This window comes from Hydra vulgaris, chromosome 11 (assembly GCF_038396675.1).
Source record: "Hydra vulgaris chromosome 11, alternate assembly HydraT2T_AEP".
Taxonomy (NCBI): Eukaryota; Metazoa; Cnidaria; class Hydrozoa; order Anthoathecata; family Hydridae; genus Hydra; species Hydra vulgaris.
In genome coordinates, this window is record NC_088930.1 from 35,047,424 (window position 1) to 35,071,657 (window position 24,234).

Here is a 24,234-nt window from a genome sequence, read left to right on the forward strand (position 1 = left end):
ATTTGCCCATATCCGCTTAAGGTATGATTTGAGGGATATTTACAATGCTGACGAGTTTATTATATCAACAGCCTCCGATGAAAACTTTTCATCTAAAACGTGAATGATGTGCAGAAGGAAAATTGAGCAAAGTTTGTTTAGGAGACTTTGTAGCAGGAAATGGGTTTGGTGAAAAGCTTTTTATGTTTAAAATTGGAAAGGCAGAAAAACCATGTTTCAAAGGTGTCAAAAGTTGACCTTGTCAGTACAAGTTCCATAATAATTCCTGGATGGACTCTAAAATCTTTACTGATCATGTGAGAAGGCTTGATACAAAGTTTAATGCTGAGGGTAGAAAAGTTGCTCTAATCTAAGATAACTGTCCAGCTTATCATAATGTTGACTAATGATCTCAAAGCATCTGAATTTGTATTTTTACCATATTATTAAGGACATTAAAGGCTTCATAATGTTTGCATTTATAACCCATCAATCATAAAGAGCAACAATCATAAGGGCATTAAAGGCTTTTTTCGCACAAATGTTGTGAGACATCAGATTAAATGCATCGATGGTAATAAAATGACCCCACATATCAACATTTTAAAAGGTATGAGCATGTTGGTCAAGTCATGGGAGGCTGTATCAACAAATACTGCAATTAATTGTTTTAGAAAGGAAGGCATCTTGCAGGAAATAAAGGTTGCAAGTATAAATAGTGAAGATGATCCTTTCGAATTGCCCGAACTGAATATCAATGCGCTCAGATCACGTGGTTCATTAGACAAAGATTTTGCTGTTGAAGATTACATTAACATAGATTTTGATATTTGTACAAGCAAAGCAATTGTCACCACAGATCAAGAAATTCTGGATTCTATTTTAATCAGAGATTGTGCTGAGGTAAATGAAGTCAAACAATTTGCCTCCCAAAAAGCCAAAATTATCAGAGATTACACGTGCAATCTCTGATAATTTTGATAATCAAATAGCGGTGTCAAAATCTGACAATTGCTAAACCTAGTATCAAACATGTTTGATAAACATTCTTTAGAAGCAAAAAAGCAATAGAAAATGGACAATTTTTCAAACAATTGTAAAGATTTATTTTTTTACTTCAAATTTGTTTTTTAGAAGATAAAGACTTGAACAACATCTTGTTCTAAAGTTTTTTTTTTTTTTAACTCTCTTCTCCTAAGCTTTCCCAGGAAGCGTGTGTGGCTGCACGCCTTGTTTGTCCACGTTTAAAAAAATTTTTTAGACACACTGACCATGGCAGTTTGCATCTTTTAACTTATAAAGCGTTTCAATAATTCTTGGCAAAAAGCTTAACTTATCTACTGAGAAAAAAAACAACCCTAAAAAAAGAAAACAAATTAAATAAAGTAGAAAATTTATTAATTAAAAAATAAATTTTTTTTACAACTTTTGTATTCTTTTTTTTAGAATGGTTGTTGTTTTAAGCTACAGAATTTGATAAAAGCTGAAGAAAAAAAAACATATTATCTTTTATAAAAATTTAAAAACAATTGATATGATATGCAATTTATTCACAATTTTTATTAGTCTGCAGTAAAGTTGAGTAAACTAACAATGCACTCGCCCACAAGCTTTTGGAACATTTTCAATAACAATAGTTCATTTGGAAATAAACTATTAAGTTAAAATGCACAAATTGGATAATCTAACAAAAGCGTTAAGTATTTCAATGGGGGTAATGAAAACAACCAAATATTTTATATTTAAATATAAAATATTTGGTTGTTTAATGATAAGTATAATGGCTTTTTATTTTTTTACATTTAATGATAAGTATAATGACTTTTTATTTTTTTACATGAAAAACTTGTTTAAAAAAATCATGTACATTGATAAAAACAGTAAAGTTTAGCAAAAACATTCGAAAAACAAATTTAAAAATTGTCGATGTTTCTAGCGCAAATAATAAAGTATTTCCTTAATATACTGACTGCAAAAAGTCAGGAAAAGTTTGTATATCAAAAAATGTTTTATTTTTGTTATATTCTTATATGCTTTTTTCTTCAACTTGTATTAATTTTGGTAGTGGAAAATAACAAATGCCCTAAAAATAAGAAAAATAAAAACAGTAAAATATTTAGGTATATTATTTTTTTCACATTTTTTCTTTTGCTTTTTAATTTTTTTTTAGCTTATTTTACTTATATTTTCTATTTCGTATAGCATTTGTTTCCTTTCTTCGAGTGTTTCTGTTTTATTTTCTTTAGTTTCTTACATTTTTAATTGTTTTAAAATTCTTAAAACTCTCATAAAAATGTTGTCAAGTTGTCTAAAAAAGTTACTTTAGGCGTGGACTGCAACCGCTTCCCAGGAAGGCTTGACTTCTGTTAAAATTTTGAAGTAACTTGAAAAAGGTCACTTTAAAGAAGGTTTTCAGTTATTCGAACTTTCGGTTAATCAAAATAAAATCTTGTTTCTTGTTGGAGGTTTGAATAACCAGGAGTTTACTTATCAAATTAAACACATTTTTTACAATTGTATTTTATTCTTAAAGAAAGGTTATTTTAAAGTTTTCAGCCATGATTTTTTATGTTGTTTAAAATTTTTGACGATAATCAGCAACAACCAGTAAAACTAGCTTGGTTATGTACTTTGATTCTGAAAAATTCAATTAAGGCTTGATCAAGTTTAATAGCTCGTTCTGCACTGTCATTTACAACGAGAAAACCAGTGACAAAACTTTTAAATCTAATGTGACCAAGAAATATGTTCCAGTTTGATAAACTGATTTTCAGCCATTCTCTCTCATGTAATGTCATTTTTAATAAATCAAAGAAAACCAGCTTTCAGGACCAATAAAATATTTATTTGTTATTTTATTTTAATTGTCAATAAAAAATTTCAGAACTCTGTTTTGCTATCTTAAAACTGGCAGGCTTAGCTATTAGAGATATTTTAAGAGCTAGTTTATTTAACTGATTTACAGGTAAACATTTATCTGCAAGGCACATTACCACAAATCTTTCATTTAAATACCAGTTGTGTTTTTTAATTGATTTCAGAACAGCTCCTGCTGGTTTAAGACAGAAATCAGAATATTGTTTCATTTCATTAAAAGTTTTAAGATCTAAAGAAGGTTTTGTGGCAGATATAGGAACTCTTTTTTTTAGAATTTTTGGAGACAACCATCTGTTTCAGCACTTTAAGCAGTAAAAAAATTACTAAGTAGATATGAAGCTATATTAACTGAAGATATTTTTGGAAAAGCAACTTTTAACATAAAATTTCTGTAATGATAATATTGCAATACAATTTTCTTAGTTGGTATTGTTTTAATTCCTTTTCCACAAAAAAAACTTCATGATAAGATATTTTTTTGCAACTATTGCATGTTGACAATATTTTTATTTACACTGAAATACAATATTTTAAAATTACATATTTTTTAAACTTAATCACACACCCCCTACCCCTCAATATACATAACAGGTATTCGAACGGATTGACCACTCCCATCATTTTTTGCAAAAAAAAAACAAAAAATACAAGATTTAGAAAACAAATTTCAGACTGCTGGGAGAAATTCTAGGGAGAAGTAAAAAGATCAGACCCATGAATTAAAGATTAAATCTTAGACTTACTTTAGTTAATGACATTGATGAAGACTTATTAAAAGTCTCTAGAACCTAACATCTGAGATAAGATACAAGATTTACAAAACAAATTTTTGTAATTTCAGACTGCTGGGAACAACCATAGGAGCACCCATAAAAAAAAATTTATATATTTTTTGATACATATACCAAAAGGAACTCCAAAAATTATTATGGTATTATTTTATATATACATATATATATATATATATATATATATATATATATATATATATATATATATATATATATATATATATATATATATATATATAAATAAATACGTATTTATATACATACAAACACTAATAATCTAAAAACAAACCAGGTTGGATAGCAACCAACAAACACGGCAAATGTTTATCAGATCTTTGCTGTATCATTTTTGCATAATACCCTGAGAGAACATTGAAACTTAATTCATCATTGTAACTAAAGACGAGAACAACTCCATCACACCATTCTGAAAACTAAAAAAAAAAAAAAAAAGAGTGAGATTTTTGTAATAGAGCTATAAAAATATAAGCAAAAGCATTTGATATTTTCCATTTTAAAGGAACTTTATACTAAGTTTCTTTTGAATTAAAGATTTGTTATATTATTATTTCCTTATTTTACTTACGTTTACTTTATATAACACTTTGTGGTGCATTTTGAATATCAAAAAAGATGCAGCATATAGCATAAATACAGCTATATCTTAACATCAAATACATCTTAACATCAAAAGTTTCAAGTTAAAAAATGATTTAAATAGTATTGTGGTATTGAAGTAAAAACATTTTAAATAATTACCTTTTGATCAGGAGGGCCTGTTTCATCTCTGAGTAATAAAAGATATGATATATCATTTAAAAATATTGTCTTTTTAAAACGCTTTGCATAACATTCTTCTTTTGAATATTTATTAGACAAGAAACTCTGTATTAAGAATGACTTTCTTGACTGAGCACCACCAACAATACCCTTTAAAATAATTTATATTACAACATATTGACATTAAAGTATTTAAAAACTATCTGTATGGAAACTTTTTATGCTATATTTATTTGAATATAAAGTAGAGTTTACTTAGAATTCATTTCAGCTTAAAAAATTAAAAAACTATCCATTAGTAAGTGGCCCCGGCTAAAAATAAGACTTTTTGTAAACCTGGGGTTAGCAGGGGCTAGAAAAAAATTTATAATACTTTATATATTATAATTTTATGCTTACATTTACTATTTATTAAATACTGGCATACATTTATATATTTTTAAACTCTAATTATTTCCAACAAGATTGCAAGCAACCACTATTAAGTTATGAGTTACTTTAAAACAGAGAATAAGTTAAAATACTAGGAAACGTATAATTAAAGACTTAAAAAGTTGTAAGTTGTATAAAAAAGGAAAACCTGAAGATAGGCAGGAGTTATAAGGTTTTTTTAATGTTCAAGGAAAAAAACTGGATTAATAAAAGTTTTTTAGTGTGAAGGGACAGATACAGTAAAAGGATGCAACATATTGAATAAAAAGCCAAGCAATAATAAGTTTTGGTTTATTGTAATAGAGATGAGAGCTTGTTTGAGCATTGACCATGATTGTATTTGTAGAAAAAAGAAAGCAATGCAACCTTATAACAATGAAAGAGTGACTCAAACTTGGCAGATAAAGCAGGTCAATTACATTTACAATGTGCTTTTAGACTTTGTCTGAGAGTAAGAGTAAATAAATGAGTTTTGTCGTCTGACAAAAATTGTGGATTTTAAGTCCAGCATTTAAATCCACAAACCACTGCAAGCCTTAGGCTGTTACAGAAGAGAGATCAGATTTAAAACCAGCTGCTGGTTCTAAGCAATTAAAAAGTGAAGATTTTTAGTCAAGACAATAGTGTAAAGTTGAGTCGTCAGCCAATAGAACCACTTTAGATTTCATGAAGATCGTTATTGTAGATAAGAAACGATACATGAGCAAAGATAGAACCTTGTGGTACACTTAAAATTACTTGATATAAAGAAGAGGGTAGGCCTTCAAGAATAACTTTACTACATCAGTTAAAAAGAAATTATTTAATAACCTCAAAACCTTTATATAAAGAAACTAATGCCAGAGTGAAGACTAATCGTAGGATAGTTGGAGAGGTCAAAGTGTTTTCTAAGTTTTGAAAAATTGGAATCACTTATTTAGCACTTTTTAAAAGTTTAGCAAAAATTGAAGAGAGTTCTGGAGTACACTTTTTAAGACTATGATCAAAATCTATTCTGGTGCACAAACTGTAGATATGTTTAACTGAGAATTAACTTTAGCATCGAAAGCCAGAGTGATTTCGATGTTTAACAATGGGTTAATCTGTTTAACTGTCAGGAAGAGTATGGCCATTATATTCAAGAGTCAAATTAGAGTAAAATTTCTTTGCAAATAACTCTGCTTTATTCTAGGGAGAAGTAAAAAGATCAGACCCATGAATTAAAGATTAAATCTTAGACTTACTTTAGTTAATGACATTGATGAAGACTTATTAAAAGTCTCTAGAACCTAACATCTGAGATAAGATACAAGATTTAGAAAAATGAGAATAACAGAGCTTAACATTAGACAAGACTTTTTGACATTGGCTTCTTGCAATAATAAAAGAACATTTGTTCTTAAGAGATGTTCTTGTAGTATTTGCAAAAAGAGAATATGATCAGATGGATGTGTGGTGTAACTGTAGCAAGACAAGAAAAGGAGGCATAATCTTAGATTAGAAAAAATGTTGTATCGAACAACATTTTATAGAAAAGATTAAAGTAATTTAGGTATCAGCATGTAGAGAGGTAGTAGCTTCAGTAGAAAATGGTAGTGGTAGAAGTAAGAAAATTTGAAGTGAGTGCCTTTCATATTGTATGAATGAGCCTTAGTTAAGAAAAAAATGTTTTAGATTGTTTATATTAGAGAAACAGCATAAAAGAGAAAGGCTAAAGCCTGATGATGATAATGGTGATGATGATGATGATGATGATGATAATGGTGATGATAATGATGATGATGTTAATGATAATGATCATCATCATCACCATGATGATGATGATGACCATTATTATCATCATCAGGCTTTAGCCTTCATTTTTTATGCTGTTGATGATCATGATGATCATGATGATTATGATGATCATGTTGATCATAATGATGATCAACATGATCATAATGATTATCATTATTATCATCATGATGATAATAATGATGATTATGATGATCATGTTGATCATATTGATGTCTATATATGATTAAAAACTGTTTTCAAGTTTCTAGATACTTTATGATTCTTATGCCATAGCCAAGTTTAAAAGTAATCACCTCCCAAAAACACTGAAGGCCACTACAGTTAAAGTAATCAACCCCCTAAAACACTGAAGGCCATTACAGTTAAAGTAATCAGTTCTCCAAAACACTGAAGGCCACTACAATTAAAGTAACAACCTTCCAAAACACTGAAGACCACTACAGTTAAAAAAGCTAGGGAAGTGACTCTTTATTTATTTTAAATTGTTGTTACAACCCTTTCTCAGCTCTTTAAATGAAAAGCACAAGCCTTGACAAACAAGACTGCTGCATGAAAAAATATGGGAGTTAAGATTTGTTTTAGTTCAACTAAAATTAGTCGACTAATTTCTTAGTTTGACTGACTTTTTAGTAAATTAAAGCTTTTAGTCTAACATTTAAGTCATAAAATATTTTTAGTTAGACTAAAAATTTAGTTGACTAATTAAAGTTAGACTATAAATTTAGTTAACTAACTTTAGTAAACCAAAAAATTAGTAACTAATTTTAGTTGAACTAAAAAGTTAGTTTTAGCTGAACTAATATTTCAGTTCAACTAAAATTAGAACTAACTGGTTCTATCTTCTCAGTAAAAAAAAAAAACTAATTGCAATTTTGTACATCTAGTAATAATTCAAAAACTTAGCATTAAAGCTTAACAAAAGTATCTTTAAGAAATTGCATTTAAAAATAACCTTAGTAATGTTTAAAAATAAAAAATAAAAGATTAGCAAGAATAGCAAGAAAAGCTATAGGAGACAAATTTAAATAATGAGTGGGAAGGTAGTGTGATGCGATAGATGGAAAGAAACCTGAAAAGAAGATTAGTGTGGATTGTGCACAAATAATGTCTGGTAATTTACCTAGATAATATTTGACATATGATGCCTGTTAGTCATAGCAAATGATTCACAACCCCAAAAAAGATTTTTTAAATTTTTTCTTTTTTTCCATTTTTAAAGAATTTTAAAAATGAAAAAAAAGAAAATTTTTCTACATATTTTACATCTTTAACATTTTTTAATTCTTGCCTCAGACCACAAATAGAAAAAGAATACTTTGAAAAGACTCTAATATACAAAAAATATTTTGTATCTTGGCAAAATTAGCAATTCAAAATCGCTGAGCATTATCTATAGGTGTGCATCTACTTTCATTCATCCTTAAAAAAATTTTCATTCAAAAATATTTATAAATATATTGTCATAAAAGAAAGAATAAAAAAAAGATAATAAAACATACAAGCCTCATAGTGTTGTATAGAGATGATTTTGGAATTGTGAAGTCAGAATCTTGCGTAAAGTCATCTAAATAAACAAGTTATTTGTATTTAAATTCCATATATAAAATCTAAAATATAAGAGTAAATTCCAAACAAAATGTTTTGATTCCTAATATTAAAAAAATTCTTGTATAAGGAAATCTTGTTTTATTATTCATGCTATTAATGGTTGGATTAAAATATATATATATATACAAATTCACAGCACAGTTTTTATTTTGTATGGAGTTGTGAAAGAATTTATTAATTCTACTATTTATTGATGTGAAAACACTTTATTTGCTAAAACTATATATAATATATGTACATAAATAAAGTCTTCATATTTATTTATGAGAGAGACCTATTATACCAATAAAAGATTTTATAATTCTTTTCTTTAATTTAATTTTTTTTTTTTTTTGAAAATTTAAAACATTTCTCTTTTTTTATATCATTATATTCTTAAGACTTAGAGAAGCTACTACAGTCCTACAGTTACTACATTTACTACAGTCCTACAGTTACTACATTTACTACAGTCCTACAGTTACTACATTTACTACAGTCCTACAGTTACTACATTTACTACAGTCCTACAGTTACTACATTTACTACAGTCCTACAGTTACTACATTTACTACAGTCCTACAGTTACTACATTTACTACAGTCCTACAGTTACTACATTTACTACAGTCCTACAGTTACTACATTTACTACAGTCCTACAGTTACTACATTTACTACAGTCCTACAGTTACTACATTTACTACAGTCCTACAGTTACTACATTACAGGGAGTTAAGAGAGTCAAAAATGTTTGTGAACAAAAAACCAACCCTCAGAATTATAAAAATAGTTAAAGGTTGGCAATTTATTGCTGACCTTTTATATTTTAACTATTTTCATCAGCATCAGGTCGGTACAAAATTTTTAACACAAAGATTTCACCATAACAACATAAAAAAGAGGTCAGCAAAAAATTAGACACTTTTAGATCAGTAGTTAGATCGACATTAACGAATGTCGGCCCAAACTTTGAGGTGTGTACAACTAATTTCGAAAGCTGGATTACAACAGCCAAGTAAATATCTTAGTAAGAAAGAGCAACTTTGAGTTCATTATAGTTACTTGGGTCATTATTTTTTGGCAAAACCCTTGCAGAGAAATTTTATAAAACAGGACATAAAAAGTTGAAAGAATAAAGTATTAGTGTTAAAATGATTGCAAAAATTGCATATTATTTTTTAAAATTGTTGTAGCCTTCTTAATCTTGCAACTTTAAAATACAAACATTTAAAAACAAGGTAGTTGCATGGAAAAACAAGATGAGCATAATAAAACATGGGAGCACTCTATTTATCCACCTTTGTCTCAATTGATATGCATGAACTTAAATCTTAATTATAAGCTAACATATAAATTTGGGTGAACAACATTTTTACCAAGGAGAGCACAATTAAATTTTTTTTTTTAGATTTACACAATAGGATCTTTAGGAAGTTTGAACATTTGTAATAAATTTTATTTTTTGTGTATATGTTAGGTTTATGTTTATTTTATTAGTTGGACTTATTGATACATTATCATGCTTTAGTAAAGTTACAGGGGTAATTCCACAACAAATCGCCCAGTCAATTGAACCATGTGTCTTCTTTTTGTTTTATATTTTGACACATGATTCCTATTTATAAAAAATAATGCATGCAAAATTTCTGCCAAAAATGTTAAGTGGTTGAAAATATACTGCAATTTTAATTTTGACCTGGTTTCCCAAAATGACTCGGTTTTCATAAAATTCTAAAAAAATGCTATCTTTAAAAATATGAGAAATAAAAATGGCAAAAACATACATTTATGATGTTTTCTTGATGCTAACTTGAATAAATATACTTAAAATACTAAAATATTAAAGAAACATGCTTAAAAATTAATAAAATAACTTTTGACCCAATATCAAGATTATTAAAGATATCGAAGATATAAATTATTTTATTGTACTTCTTCTAGCTCAGCATTTTCAAACACATAGTTTCAACCAAAACAAGAGTAAGCTTGTGGAACAGATAATTTTCTTAATGTTGATGTTTAGAATAAAGCAGTAGTCTTCTCTTTCAGACCAGTTAAAATAGGTTGACGGACCAATTTGGAGAAACTAACTTTAGCATCAACACCTTTTATGTTGATTTCAGTTACAACGCTGATTCACCACTTATCATCATAGACTACCACTACATAAAGTGATAGCGTCAGGTTAAAACATATCTTGTTTCTTTTTAAAATTGTGGATTATTGTATAGTTAGTGTCTGTACTACACCTCTTTGGCCCTGTTATCTCAAAGATCTATAAATTGATGAAAGCTATGAGTGCCAGGTAAAATTATTCCACCAGTGTGCCTTTCTTTTTGCGCCACGTTGCAATTGTAAGCCCAATCCCTTTATGTAAATAATCAATACAAAAAATTTCAATACAAAATTCATACATAGCTTCTGATGTGAGAATTTAGTTTCTATATGGTCGTTATAAATGTTCTTTTGCTGTTAACCTTTTTACAGTACCACAGAGCACATTGCATGGTGACTTTTTATAGAATGTGGCAAAAAAGTTTCATTCAACTTTAAGGGCAAATTCGCTCTTTAGTAGGCATAGATTGTAAAAGCTTGTACTATTTTTCTACTGTCCTGCGCAACCATCAGTGAATATATGTAATTTGGGCAGATTTGTGAAATTTTGTTGTTAATATCGGAACGATTAGTTGGAATATTTTGTACACATAAATTACATCATGTGTAATTTCTTCTGATATAAAACAATAAGAAATATGCTTCAGTACACCTTTATCGCCTCTATAATATATCACTAATGGATGTTAAAAACATTATTGGGTGCTCCAGTGGTAGCTCAGTACTTCTTCTTGGACTAAAAAAGCATGATTTTCAGCAAAGTCGCTAATAATGATAATGGTTGATTAATCCATATTTTGTTATAGTTGGTTAAGGTACTGTGATTGAGAGTGGACAATAAAAGAATGAGCTTGTAGCTTTTCAAAAAAAGATACTAGTAGTTCAACAAATGTTGGAACATCTGCTGTCAAACTTAATAGAGCTGCACAATCAGCAGTTGCTTGTAGTGCATCTCAAAATCATCTTCCTTTTCTTTAAAAATGTTAAATTTTTCTGGTAACATTCTTTACCATTTCATTGATGCGCCAAACTTTTCGCTTTCCTTCTGACAGTATATGTTTTGATGATTTTGAATAAGATTTTAGGGAATATATATAAAATTTTTTGAGATCTTCATTAATCTCTTTTGTCTTTTTGCTTTGCATAATTATATTAGAAAATCCTCATCTTGCTCACCCTGACTTTGTTTTTCTTTTTTAAGATCTTCTTTTCTGGCAATCATTTGTTTACAAGGTTTGGAAGGTTTCTTACCAGAAGCATATACAAACTATTTTTCATCATGACTTGTAACTCTCTTATCGTAACTATGCCAAGATTTTTTAATAGTAATTGAATTGTATAAAGCTTATCTGCATAATTGTTCAAAACTTTGTTTCATGTTTTAAAAAACACAAATTAAAAAAGCATATAAAACAAAATATTTAAATTTTACAGTTACTTACTTGTAATTTTCTTTGTACATTTATTAAATGGATAGCAAAAAGCTTCTCTGCATATATACATTTTTAAATATAAGTATTATGTCTTTCATTCAACATTAAGTTTGACAGTTCAATGTTACAGCATAATGGTGTAATTATTTTTTCTTCATTGTCTTAAGTTTTAATAACATCTTGTTGGCCTTTGCATGCCTCTGATGCCATTAAGCCAATAAAACACATCTTAATAAGATAAATTACTTAGTATGAATATAATCTTTTTTTCCTACTTAAATTTCATTAAAAAAAAAAGTTTTAATATAGAAATGATTCAAAGCTTTTGAGAATCCTTCTGTTATATAATTTTTTACACTGATAGATACTGTTCATTTTATTTATAGATATATTTATATATATATACAATCTATATATATCAAATAGTTGATTTGTTAATTCAAATAAAATCTTACCAATAAATGTTGTTCTATTACTGTACTTTTTATAAACTAATTTTTATAAAACTTTATAAATTATATTTGTCATAATTTTAAAAACAAATGCACATCAATATTACACTTTGTCATTTTTTATATAAAAACAAATCAGGATGCTTTTTTCAGTTGTTAAGATCATATAATTAAGTTATCATATAATTAAGACATCCTTAAATATAACAAAAAAAGTTTTTTTTCCTTCTAAGGAGACTATAAAACAAATTTAATACTTTACAGAATTCTGTTTGCAAGTTTTTTAAAATAACTTATTGAAAATTTAACATATCTTTGAAATAAAAGTTCTATATGTTTCAGTTATAATTTCAGTTACATTTTTTGTGCCTAGTAAGATTATAAGCAGCTGAAAATACTAACTGCAAAAAAAAATTTTGACAGGGGTGTTTTGAGATATTGGGCTGCAAAGTTGGTTGATATAATTTATTTTTTTTAAACATCTTTGCCTCCAACAAGGCTGCAAGCAACCACTATTAGAGTTTTTTCAAAATATTATAAAAACCAGGTCATTTGCGAAACAAGGTCTTGCATAGTAACCTAACTGCCGTTTCGTAAATTATCTGCTGCTTCTTCAAATTAATTTATTCTATTTTTTATATCAATTTTCAGAATAATTACCTGTGTATAAAGTTTAAAAATATCATAGTTTAAAAAATTATTTGTAAGTATTTTCAATTCTTTTTTATTTAAAACAAACAGTTTACTAATAACAAAAATACTTATTAAGAAAAATATAAGTGGGATATATGATATATGAGGAATAACACATATAATATATGACGAAAAACACGTACATAATATAATGAAATAGTATTAATGTTTAATTTGTTTTAAAATAATTTGTATAGTTAGAGAGAAAATCGATTTTTCAATTCAAATGAGTAAAAATTTCTATTCACTTACTTAAACTCATATCACAGATAACTAAACTGCTATAAAAAAATACCTTCAATACCAGCTATAATATCACGGAATTGAGTTCTTAGTGAAATATTTGCAATATTTTCTAAAAGTTCTTGAGCAGACAGCAACTTTTTGTAAAAAGAACTAAAACGTGCTTCTTCTTTAAGCGCATAGTCAACATTTCCATATTGCAAGCTTGTAGCAGGCATATCTTATATTCAGTTTAATACACATTGAAAACTATATAAATCATATAATAAAAATAATGACAAAAATTTCACAAAGACTTTTAAATATTGTATATATATATGTATATATATATATATATATATATATATATATATATATATATATATATATATATATATATATATATATATATATATATATATATATATGTTAGTAGTAACTTAACAACAACATTAAATGTTCTTTTTTACTAAAACCAATAATAAAATTAAAACATAACTGAAAAAGTGCTAAAAACTGTAAAATATGAATAAATGTCAATAAATAAATAAAGAAAGAATATTGATTAATAATATATATTATCATCAATAAGGAAAATAAATGATTTAAGTCGTATGCTGTCATAATCATCATCAAACTGTTAATAATATCCTTAAAAAAGTTTTTTCTTTCTTGTTAAATAAATAGAATAAACAAAGTATATTAATAATATTACTTTATGTATATTACTAATAAATATAACAAACATAAATAAATTTTAATAAGCTACTCAATTTCTTGCAATTTAAAAAAAAGGAGAGAGGATATTTTTATTTTAATGCGTAAACATTTTAAGATACTTTCATGCATTTTTAACAACTAATGTTGTTATAAATTTCAAATATTTTAATGATTTACTTGTTACTACATGAATGCTTCATTTTTATAAAACATATTCTAAATATGTATTCAAATCGGAAAAATTATCACATTACGTGTGTATAAATATTACTTACATTTCATTATCATTAACAATGTGATAATTTTTTAAAATTGTCTTACTTTGTTAACACTTGAATTATATGATTTTAGGAACAGATTGTTCATAAAAAAATTCTTTTTTAGTATATCGTTATGCTTATTTCTAGTAATATATAAGAATTAAATATTATCGGAAGTTAATATAATAATCAGTTAAATCAAAAACAATGTTGTTTATTATTTATTATCGGCTTATTTCCAACGGAAGTAAAAATTATTGAAAGAATAACATTTTTCAAAATTTTATAATAACCATTTTTGAATTTTAATAATAATTAAGAAGAAAAAAGAAAAATTTATTAAAAAGAAAAAAAAAAGAATAGAATTTGAAAATAATATAAGGGGTCGTCCATAAAGTATGTACGCCTTTTCTTCGCCTACCCCCCACCCTCGCATTTTGACATACGATTTTTTGAGTACCCTCTACCTCCCTAAACCCAACATTTTATGATAATTTACCAACCCAACATTTTATGATAATTTTTTGTAATTTAGTGTCTCCATACTTTTATAATTGACCTACTACCCTTCACCCCCCCCCCCATCTTATATGCGCCATTTGCAGACCTCCTCTTCTTCTCCGAGCGTACGTACTTATGGACGTTCCCTAAGGGGTCGTCCATAAATTCCGTCATCCTTTAGGGAAGAGGGGGAAGGGGTAGGCCATTTTATGACAATTTGTTACTAGGGGGAGGAGTGGGCTATGTCTCGATTTTGTAACGCAACATGTTTTTTTTTAGATTTAAATCTAGAAAAGACTTTCTTTTAATGAAAAGAGTATCTGATCAAGCCAAAACCCTCATTTGATGTATCTACTTGTTGATTGTAAAAAAAACTACGCCTAAATCTGCCTAAAAAAAAACATTAAGCAGACTGAAAAGTATTAATTAATTAACTCAAAGAAGCTCAGAAAATTATAGATATTATTATAATTAAAATCGTTTTGTATTTTGTAAAATTTTGACCCCACCCCACTAAAAAATATTTTTAAAATTTTTTAGGAGGGGGGGGGGGGAAGGTACGAAATTTTTGAGCAACATTTGGGGGGAGGGGGTCAATAAAGTGTTACGGATTCGTTACGAGGGGGGAGGAAGAGGTGGTCAGAAACTGCGTGACGTAATTTATGGACGTCTCCTAACGCAAATTAAATGTGACGTAAAAAATAAATGTGACGTAAACAAATAAATTGAAATGAAAATTATATCAGGTTCTCCGAAAAGTTTTAATGTCGATCATCCGTTCCAAAATCTATTATTAAATAAAGAAATCCATTTAAAAATCTTAAATCTAAATTTTTTTCATATTCTTTGTTTATCTCTATTTTTTTCCATTACTACATTTAGTTTTACAGTTTAACCTTTTTCTTTTTCTTTTGTTTTTATTTAGGCGTTCCCTTCATTACCAAAGTCACTTATTTAGCTGCAGCCGAACTCTAACCACTGCGACCAGATGGAATTTTATGTGTGTGTACATTCCACCACCCAAAGAAGGTGCTTTTCAAGTTAAAAGTATTTCAAGTATTTTTACGAATTTAGTCGGCTATTCGGTTATTTGTCACAATTCAGTCGGGTAAATTTTAGCCTTGAGGACCTTTTTTTTTTCAATAAAAGCCAGTCGGTACATTTTAAGGAAAGCCAGTCGGTAATTTTTGAAGTTATGAGCACATCTTTATACAAAAGAAAAATTGGAAAAATAGTTTCATAATATATTAATTATGAAGAAAACGTGCAATTTTTTTTTTGCATTTTTCTTATTGCGTGGATTTAATGTCTCTATTTAAAAACTTTATAAAATAAAAAATTCTTGTAATAACAAAAAACAGAACAATGTTTTTTTATATAGCATTAGTGCTGCAATTATATTTGTGAATGAGCAACTCATAGTACAATATGTTTTTATGGACACGGGGAAAATGCATGACTGGACAGGCTTTATTGCCGATGTTTTATTTTTAAGAGCCAAGGTATGTTTTAACAATTTGGCAAATCTAGGACCAAATATATAAAAGCTCTGCCGTTCCCTCTTGCACCTTTCAGAAACATAAACCGGTACCGCTCTTCCGCTACTTTATCAAACTTAAAAATAAGTAGCGCTAGTCCGCTTCTTGTCCGCCAGATTTTATAATCTTTATTCTTTTAATAAAGCAAAAGAAAAAAAAATTTTGCCCTCTCCCACGTTTAATTTTGATTATTTTTGATTATATTTCATATAGGATGATATAAAGTGACGTTTTTTTTAGTGTTTTAAAATTTATTAAATCTAAATCTGCTTAGTATTACTATTTGCTAAGACCTTCCCAGTTCGGGCTTTTTTTAACATTTTAACTCTGAACTCCTTGAAATTGTTTTTAGGAATAAAAACTACAACTAAAAGAACCTTACCGTTAAACGAAAATATTTTGAAAAACTGAAATAAAAAGTAACAAGAATGAGCATTCCTTTACATTAAAAAATTTCATGTAAATTGAAAAAATGGAAAGATCATTAAACAAATTGCATTGTTTACAACATATCACTATAATAAAATTGCAGTTGTTCTGCAATTATATTTTTAAAAGTTCTTGTTCAACTTTAGATAAAGATTACTTCAATAGAATGATAAAAAAAAGTCTAGATTATTGCATACGTAAGCATATAATTGTAAATGTATCGGGCCAGTAGGAGACATTTTATATAAAGCGCACATACCGTTTCTTCAAAGTTTTTAAATCAAATTGTACATATCTGACCCGGTGGAAAATCGGCTAGCGAATAGCTAGCTATAATCGTAACGATAAGAACGGTGATTTGGTCACGAGGATCGCTAGCTTTTTTAAGTTAGCAAAAAGCTATCGATATTTGTAAGGATAAAGACATCAATTTGGATAAGAGAACAGCTAGCTTAATAAGTTAAAGACCCACTGGCTATTGTAGCGTCAAACCGTAATAAAATCGCTGTCTAAAAAGTTTTGATATGTAGTTATCAACCAGCTATAGGTTTGTAGATATTTTGTAGTTTGTTACAAAGCTACGATATGTAGGTAGCTACATATTACTACAAAATTGTAATGCTTAAACTCAATTTTTAAGTATGTTAAAGACATTAGGAAAAAATAAAATAAGAAAAAAAATCGTTTAAATATCGCTATAAAGCTAGCTAGCCGCTTGCTAGTTGCTTGCTCATTTCATTGCTCTTTTAATTACACAAAAAAATTTTGATATTCTGAAAGGTTCATTTACCTTTCCATTCAGTAAACAGTTTCTAATGATGTTTCTTAATTTAGATAGAAGCGGAGTATTGCTTTAAATTTTTCAGAATGTTTATTGATATTTTAAAAATTGCCTGCAGTCCATTATACTTTCTGATCATATTAAATATTTGTATTATTTTTTAAAAAAGAGATAAAGACGTAAATATGCTGCTTTTGTTTTATTGGTTTATCACATAACTTAGTGCTCATGTAAAAATGGATCGAAGTTCGCGATCAATTTGATTGAAACTTATATTGGTTGGTGAAACCCATTATTTATTATGACCTCTAAGTGGCAAGTCTTTATACTATACTTTTCAATATTTCAAAATAATATTTTAAGTTTGTTAGTGATTTCTTCTTCAAACTACTTGTCTAAAGTAATTTTTTTTTCTTTCCATGTAAGGGTTACAAGGGAAAAAAATAAAAAAAAAGCTTAGCAAGTCAACATAGCATTGATATGCTCTTTAAAAATTTCAAGGTTTTCTCAAAATATTCTTCCGTCAAAACTTCAATGCGAGAAAATAAATATCTTTAGAAAATATTTAACACACAAAGAAATAAATGCAGCCTTGACCTTTTGAATAAGATATCTAGGATCTAGTTACAGAATAGCAATTTTTTCAAAATATTTATTTGAAAATCTTCTAGTTTAGTTTTTGTATGGCCTACAGGATTTTATGTAACTACTATTCTTATAACAATTTTGAAAAATTAAGCCTTCTTTTTTTAAACATTGCGGTAAAAAACTTGTATATAATATAGCGGGCCAACCTGGCACATCTATGAACTTATCATAAAATTAATTAAATTGATATAGTTGCTAAATCTTATTCAATCTTAGCAGTATGATGTTATCAGTACTTTCGTCTTGTTTGTGAATATCCAATTTAGCGGAGCAGTATTCATCTTGAATATCTTAAAAATGCGATTCTTTATTAGCCTGTTTTTTACATGTATTAGTTTTTACGTATTCCTTGCTGTTTATCTTGTTGTTTGCAGTTATTTTTACTCCTAACTTCATCGATTTCATGTTTACTTTCCTTGAAAGTTTCTTTTGTGAAGTATTCTGTGAAGTATTATGTGAAGTATTAAGCGACTTTTAGATCTTTTGCAAACGAAACCGAGCAAGCCTTACGCCATTAACAGAAGAATGTCTAAGTACGTTTTTCAATGCTTTTAACATCCAGAACTAGATCGGTTAAATCGGTCGTTCTACGTATATTGGTATTCCTACGGAATGTAGAAAGCCATCCAATCATGTCACAGACTGCTAATATTTATGCTGTCGTCGCTATCACATGGGTTATATAAAAAAAAAAGGTTAGACAGTCAACTATCCAAATAAACCATATGCGATTTGCCGAGTACCTCGTGGAGAAGAACTTCCATTCTTGATCAACCGACATACTGTTCTCTGGAATTTGATTAAAAAAATATGCTAGAGCTAGATCACCTAAACTTTTAACATCACAAGATCCTGATTTTATTTCTGAGATACATTGAGTAGATTAATAAAGGATTACAAAGAGTGAAGTAAGTGATCTAATCAGAGAGATTTGGGTTTGTCAAAATCAGATATTCTGGCACCTAGACTACACCAGTAAAATTTTCTGCTGAAAAAACTCCAAAATATCAAAACCGCCACAAAATCTTAACATTCTTTGTTTTGAAAAATGACTTCGTATTCTACGATGAGATCAATTGACTAATAATTCCACTTATTATTATTTACAAACCTGAAATATAGAGAACCTTTATTTTGCTAAACCAGATTAAAAACATTTTTTTGTTGAAACATTGTTTTTTAGTTGATTTAGTGTTTTAGATAATTTAAAATTTCTATTTTAAAAGAAACACTTAAAACAAAATGTGTGTAATAAACACTGTTTTGATTTAACTTCAACTGATTAAAAGAAAAATTCTTTTTGAAAACAATGTTTGGAAACCAAATTTGGTCAACGATACTGATTTTAATAAGAACTCACTTTTGAATAAGATTTTAATAAAACATAGTTGTTTATAAGAGCATCTTTATGATGCATTTCTTTAAATAAGTCTCAAAATTTTTGTAAAGATTTTGAGGTATTTCAGCTCCCAAGCTTAAATCACCGAAATACCTTTGAAAAATCTTCTCATTTGACAAAACCATGAACATTCATAAATTTGGAATTTGCACGATGTCTAAAAGTATCATATCCAATATATGAATACTGTCTACACCACTGGATGTTGCTATTACATTTTGCAGGACTGAGGTTGTCCTGTAAAACGTAACAACCCACACTTACGTTGGGCCAACGTATGTAAAATCATCGCGAACGTCGGCTGTTTTTTCCAATGCAAAACCAACATTGATCCAATGTCATTTGTTTAATGATGAAATTAATACCGACGGAACTAAAAACAGCTGGCACATTTACATTGGTCCAACGTATGTAAAAACATCGCAAAAAGTTGATTGCTTTTACGATGTGAACCCAACGTTGAAACAAAATATTAATAACCCATCGTTGATTCATGTGTATAAGCCAACGTTGATTTAATGTATATATATTAAATCAACGTTGATCCATATACATTGGAACAACATTGGATTTTATAGCGGATTAACGATGCTTTTGCATCGAGAAAAGGCAGGTAAACAAATATACATTTGTATAATTTATGAGAATTATTTTCATTCAAATATTTCAGTTGATTATGGAAATATATTTTGCTAATAATTTTTCTCTTTTTGAAGAAATATCAAGCCATAAGCAAAACAAACATAAATAATAGGCCTACAAACAGCTGCAATGTTATAAGTATATAGAATTGTCAATCTTAAGTCATCATCAAATTGGCGGATATATGTATGTATAAATGCATGCTTAGCATGAAGCAAATAAATTCAATTCCGATATATAGTAAATATAAGTTGTGCAAACGTAAAATATAACGTTGAATCAACTTAAAATACAACGTTTTGCCAACGTAAAATACAACGTTTTGCCAACGTAAAATACAACGTTTTGCCAACGTAACATATAACGTTGTGCCAGCGTAAAATACAACGTTGAATCAACGTAATACATAACGCAACGCCAACTTAAAATACAACGTTGTTTTTTGGTTGTTGTCGACGTCGCATTTGTAATCAAAATAATATTAAAACAACGTTGGCGGTCGATGTTGGGCCAACGCAACGCACAACATTGTTATAGCGTTTTATCAACGTATGTGTGCTAGCTAGGAGGTGCAACATAGAACTATTGCAATTGTGATTGGTTAGTGCTTACTAAATAAATTAAAAATAAACTAAAAGATAAAAAGATTTTCAACTCCTTTTAGAAAATATCTTATTCTAGCATTAGAAAATACTTTTACCCAAAATTTAAACTGATACAATACAGCGGATTAAATGAATTAACTAGAACTTTTATTTTTAATAAAGTCAATTAGAAATAGGGCTAAACTGTTTGAAACACTATACTTTACAAATGGTACTAACTTTTTAAGTAGTTGGTCTATGTATTTACATAAAATACTTATGTACTATTAAAGTCCGGACAACACCATCTGGAAAAAATCCAATGCACAATCAATAATTTCTGCTCCTGTTAGTTACAAAAAAAATGTTATACCCCATAGCCAAGAAGTATAATAAATAATTTTTCAGAAATTTTCCAATGGAGTTTTAATAGATTAGACAGGCGTTGCGAAACCAACAGGTTGTTTTTTGTTTTAAACTACTTCATGTTCTAAAAACAGCCGATTCTGTAAGTATTGTATTTACGATCAATGTATTCACAATAAGAATCAAAATATTCACAATAGAAATACGGTTGCAAAAATCTGACCATTTTCCTTTTTTTGGCAAACTCGAATACGGATTTGTTACTTTTTCATCTACAATTTTAACTAGTTTGCTACATTTTTGCGGTAGTAAAACTTAAGAAAATTTTTCTTTATTTGGCTTTAATCTAACCCTAGATACATACCGTATACTCTTGTCAACATTTTAGCATATATTCTATTAATTATATATTTAGTATATACTTTAGACTATGTTTTATATGCCCTGTACATATCGTATATACTATAGTATACATTCTAGCACCTACTTTATATGCCCTAGTAACAACAATACTTGTGAAGTAAAAGAAATAAAATAACAGTTTACAGTATTTATTTTAATAATTTACAAATAATTTACAGCATCTATTAACATGTAAAAATATACAAAAAGAATATAACTACACAACTAATTTATAAAATCTTTTTATGTAATAATTCAAGAAAGTTTATTCTTCCATTTTGATTTCAAGTTGGAGTGGAGTCTGAACTTGACTTCGCGGGGCTTCTATTGCTAACTTAAAGTCTTTAGTATAGCGAGAACTTAATTGGGAAGGATCAACATCATCTGGTAAAGAGATATTTTTGGTAAACTGCTTATGGTGGAAACTCAAACCATGCTCGCCACTGTTTTCAGTTTTGGTTTCACCATGAACAACTAAATTTCTACCTTTTACTTGAATCGAAATTTCTTCTGGCTTGAAACCTTTTACATCTAAGGTGCATTTAAATGTCTCTTTTGTCGATTCTCCAGAGTCAGACGTTATAGGTAGCTTTTTAGGAGCTTCTATGTGCAAAACACCATCTTGACTGATGTTTGAAGTAAGTGCTGTAGGATCTACATCATCTGGAATAGTATACTTTCGATGAAATTCACTGCACTCAAATCCATTTTCATTTTCATTGCGATGTTTTCCACTTACTTCAAGAGTTTGTCCTAAACAATAAGAAATAAAAATTATCTAGTGATAAACACGCTTTAGATCTTATTACTAAAGTTTGTCTCCAAATTTTAAATTAAGAGTAATTAAGACCAACACAAGGAAAGTGTTAAGATAAAAACAAGAGTCAACAGTAATGAGATGGACTATAGAAAAAAATGGAAAACACGATTTTTTTTGTTTATGACGCCATTGCATATTTAAGTAAAAAAAACAATGCGTTATTAAAACCATCGCTTTCTTTCTTTCAATGCATCAGTCAGAACTGTTGCGTAATATCTCTTTAACAACATTCTCAAGTTAAATCAAGATAAATTATGAAATAACATTGTAACTTTATCACATTTATGTTAAATAGTTTTAGATTTAAGTACCTTCTACTTTCAGAGTAACTTCCTCTGGCTTGTAGTGTTTGACATTAAGATTTACAGCGAATCCGTTTTCCTTGTTAGAAGTCTTTTTCGCAAGAGCGCCCGTTCCAACATTAAATAATGGATAATATCTTAGGGGAGGAAAAGTAATTTCCATTATATCTTCCAAAAATGGATTGGAAGAAAAATATTTATGAACAGGAATGTGCCACAAAGACATTTTTTTTTTCTCTAAATAAAAAAGTAAAGAAACTTTAAATAAAAACTAAAAATAAGCTTAAATAATAAATAAACTCATTAAACTTCTTTGTAAACAAGTTATTTCTGAACCAATTGCCGCATTTCTAGGACGCAATACAGCAGTGCCCTCCCATTTCACGTAAAATGTCGTGGAATGATTTGCTTTACTCTGTTTTTATTTTAATGCTTTTACAATATGAATACAATTAAAATATTCCAGCCATTTTGGTTTGTGAAAAAAGAAAAAAGAAAGAAAACTATAAAAATAATTTCATTCGGTTGTGTCAACAGCGCACCCGTAAAGTTAGGATTAAATTTCGATTGGTAAGCAAAACAGAGCTAAACTCTAAGCATTGCGTCCCAAAAACATTTGGTTTATGGGGTTTCTGAAATGATCGATATAAATACAATAATATGTTCATAGATACTAATATATACAAGATTACCAGTAGATGTGTTCCAGAAGTAATCAATATTAAATAAAAATAAAAATATTAAATCACTTAAATTCCTTGAAAAAAGTGTTAAGTTCCGCGAAAACAATAACTATGTATAAAAAACAAATAATAAGATAATAATCACGACGCTGCATAATGGTTCTTACCCAGTCAGTATAAATCTCTCTTCTTGAACAATCCTAATCTGCTTGTTTGCGTTTTATTATAAGCAAAAAACTAAGGTTGAAATTTATATCTTTTTCGAATAACGTCAATAAGTTTTTTGCTATCTTAAGAAACATCCAGAAAGATTGACAATATTCTACAACATTCTGAGAATTGCTGTCTTCTTCGTTGTGCTAATTAAATTTACGCCTTCTAGTTTGACTCATACAGAAAAAGTAAAAGTACTAATGGCGGAGCTTAACTAGACAATTTTATAGCGGGAGTCTAAAACTAGTCAAAATGCAAGTGCGGAAAAATATTAATAAGGGCTGCTTTGTTTGGAAAAGACAAATTAAGTTTGGGGAACTTTCCCTATTTTAAACGGTTTTTAGACTCCTATTTGTTATAGGTCATACTCTTCTTAATTTATAGCGATTCCTATTTACTAATAGCCATTATATTTTTTTTTATATATTAAATAGTTATGGTTTTCTTAATCATGTTTCGATAATTATCCTTCAAAGAACAAAATAAGAAACCATTTAAAAGACATCGTTTACCTCAAAATAGCTACATTCAAATCCAATATAAACGAAATATCTAAAAAAATTGGTATAAATTAGCGAAAAAGACATATTGTATGCATTGGAGTTCCGGAATATAAAATAAAGTTAAAGATTTACCCGGTGTAGTACTGAGTGCAGAATAATGTATAATACAACACAAATTCGAAAAAGCTTAATAGATCTACCACAGTTCTTTAAAATCTCACAAAAAAAAACAAGAAAAAAAACTCAGTAATAAACTGCAAATAACTCAATATAGCCACCCGAGCCATGCTTTAACCAAGATAAAT

The 24,234-nt window shown here is 28.2% G+C and overlaps 2 protein-coding genes across 3 annotated transcripts in view; both read right to left on the reverse strand.

Moving 5' to 3' along the window:
• The window catches only part of LOC101240862 (centaurin-gamma-1A), a 42,038-nt gene extending 28,613 nt beyond the window's left edge, over positions 1-13,425 (reverse strand). For both annotated transcript variants that reach the window (XR_010641927.1, XM_065810901.1), the window contains exons 1-4: positions 13,212-13,425; positions 8,135-8,199; positions 4,407-4,577; positions 3,937-4,081 (exon numbers count right to left, since the gene is read on the reverse strand). Coding sequence is in view for 1 of the 2 variants with exons in the window: in XM_065810901.1 (XP_065666973.1) it covers positions 3,937-4,081; positions 4,407-4,577; positions 8,135-8,199; positions 13,212-13,377 (547 nt within the window). In the remaining variant the exon portion in view is untranslated. The remainder of the gene's footprint in view (positions 1-3,936; positions 4,082-4,406; positions 4,578-8,134; positions 8,200-13,211) is intronic.
• Positions 13,426-21,541: 8,116 nt separating this feature from the next.
• LOC124813588 (heat shock protein Hsp-16.1/Hsp-16.11) lies at positions 21,542-23,547 on the reverse strand. The gene is made up of 3 exons (XM_065810897.1): positions 23,381-23,547; positions 22,540-22,767; positions 21,542-22,161 (listed from the first exon to the last, which is right to left on the reverse strand). Exons 2-3 carry the CDS (start codon positions 22,754-22,756, stop codon positions 21,674-21,676), a joined length of 705 nt encoding a protein of 234 aa, XP_065666969.1. The 5' UTR covers positions 22,757-22,767; positions 23,381-23,547; the 3' UTR covers positions 21,542-21,673.
• Between the last annotated feature and the right edge of the window lie 687 nt (positions 23,548-24,234).

Coding starts and splice junctions, on each gene's coding strand:
- LOC124813588 (XM_065810897.1), bottom strand. CDS start 22,756: ATGTCTTTGTGGCACATTCCTGTTCATAAATATTTTTCTTCCAATCCA. Junction 22,162..22,539: donor AGTTACTCTGAAAGTAGAAG/GTACTTAAATCT, acceptor CTTATTGTTTAG/GACAAACTCTTGAAGTAAGT.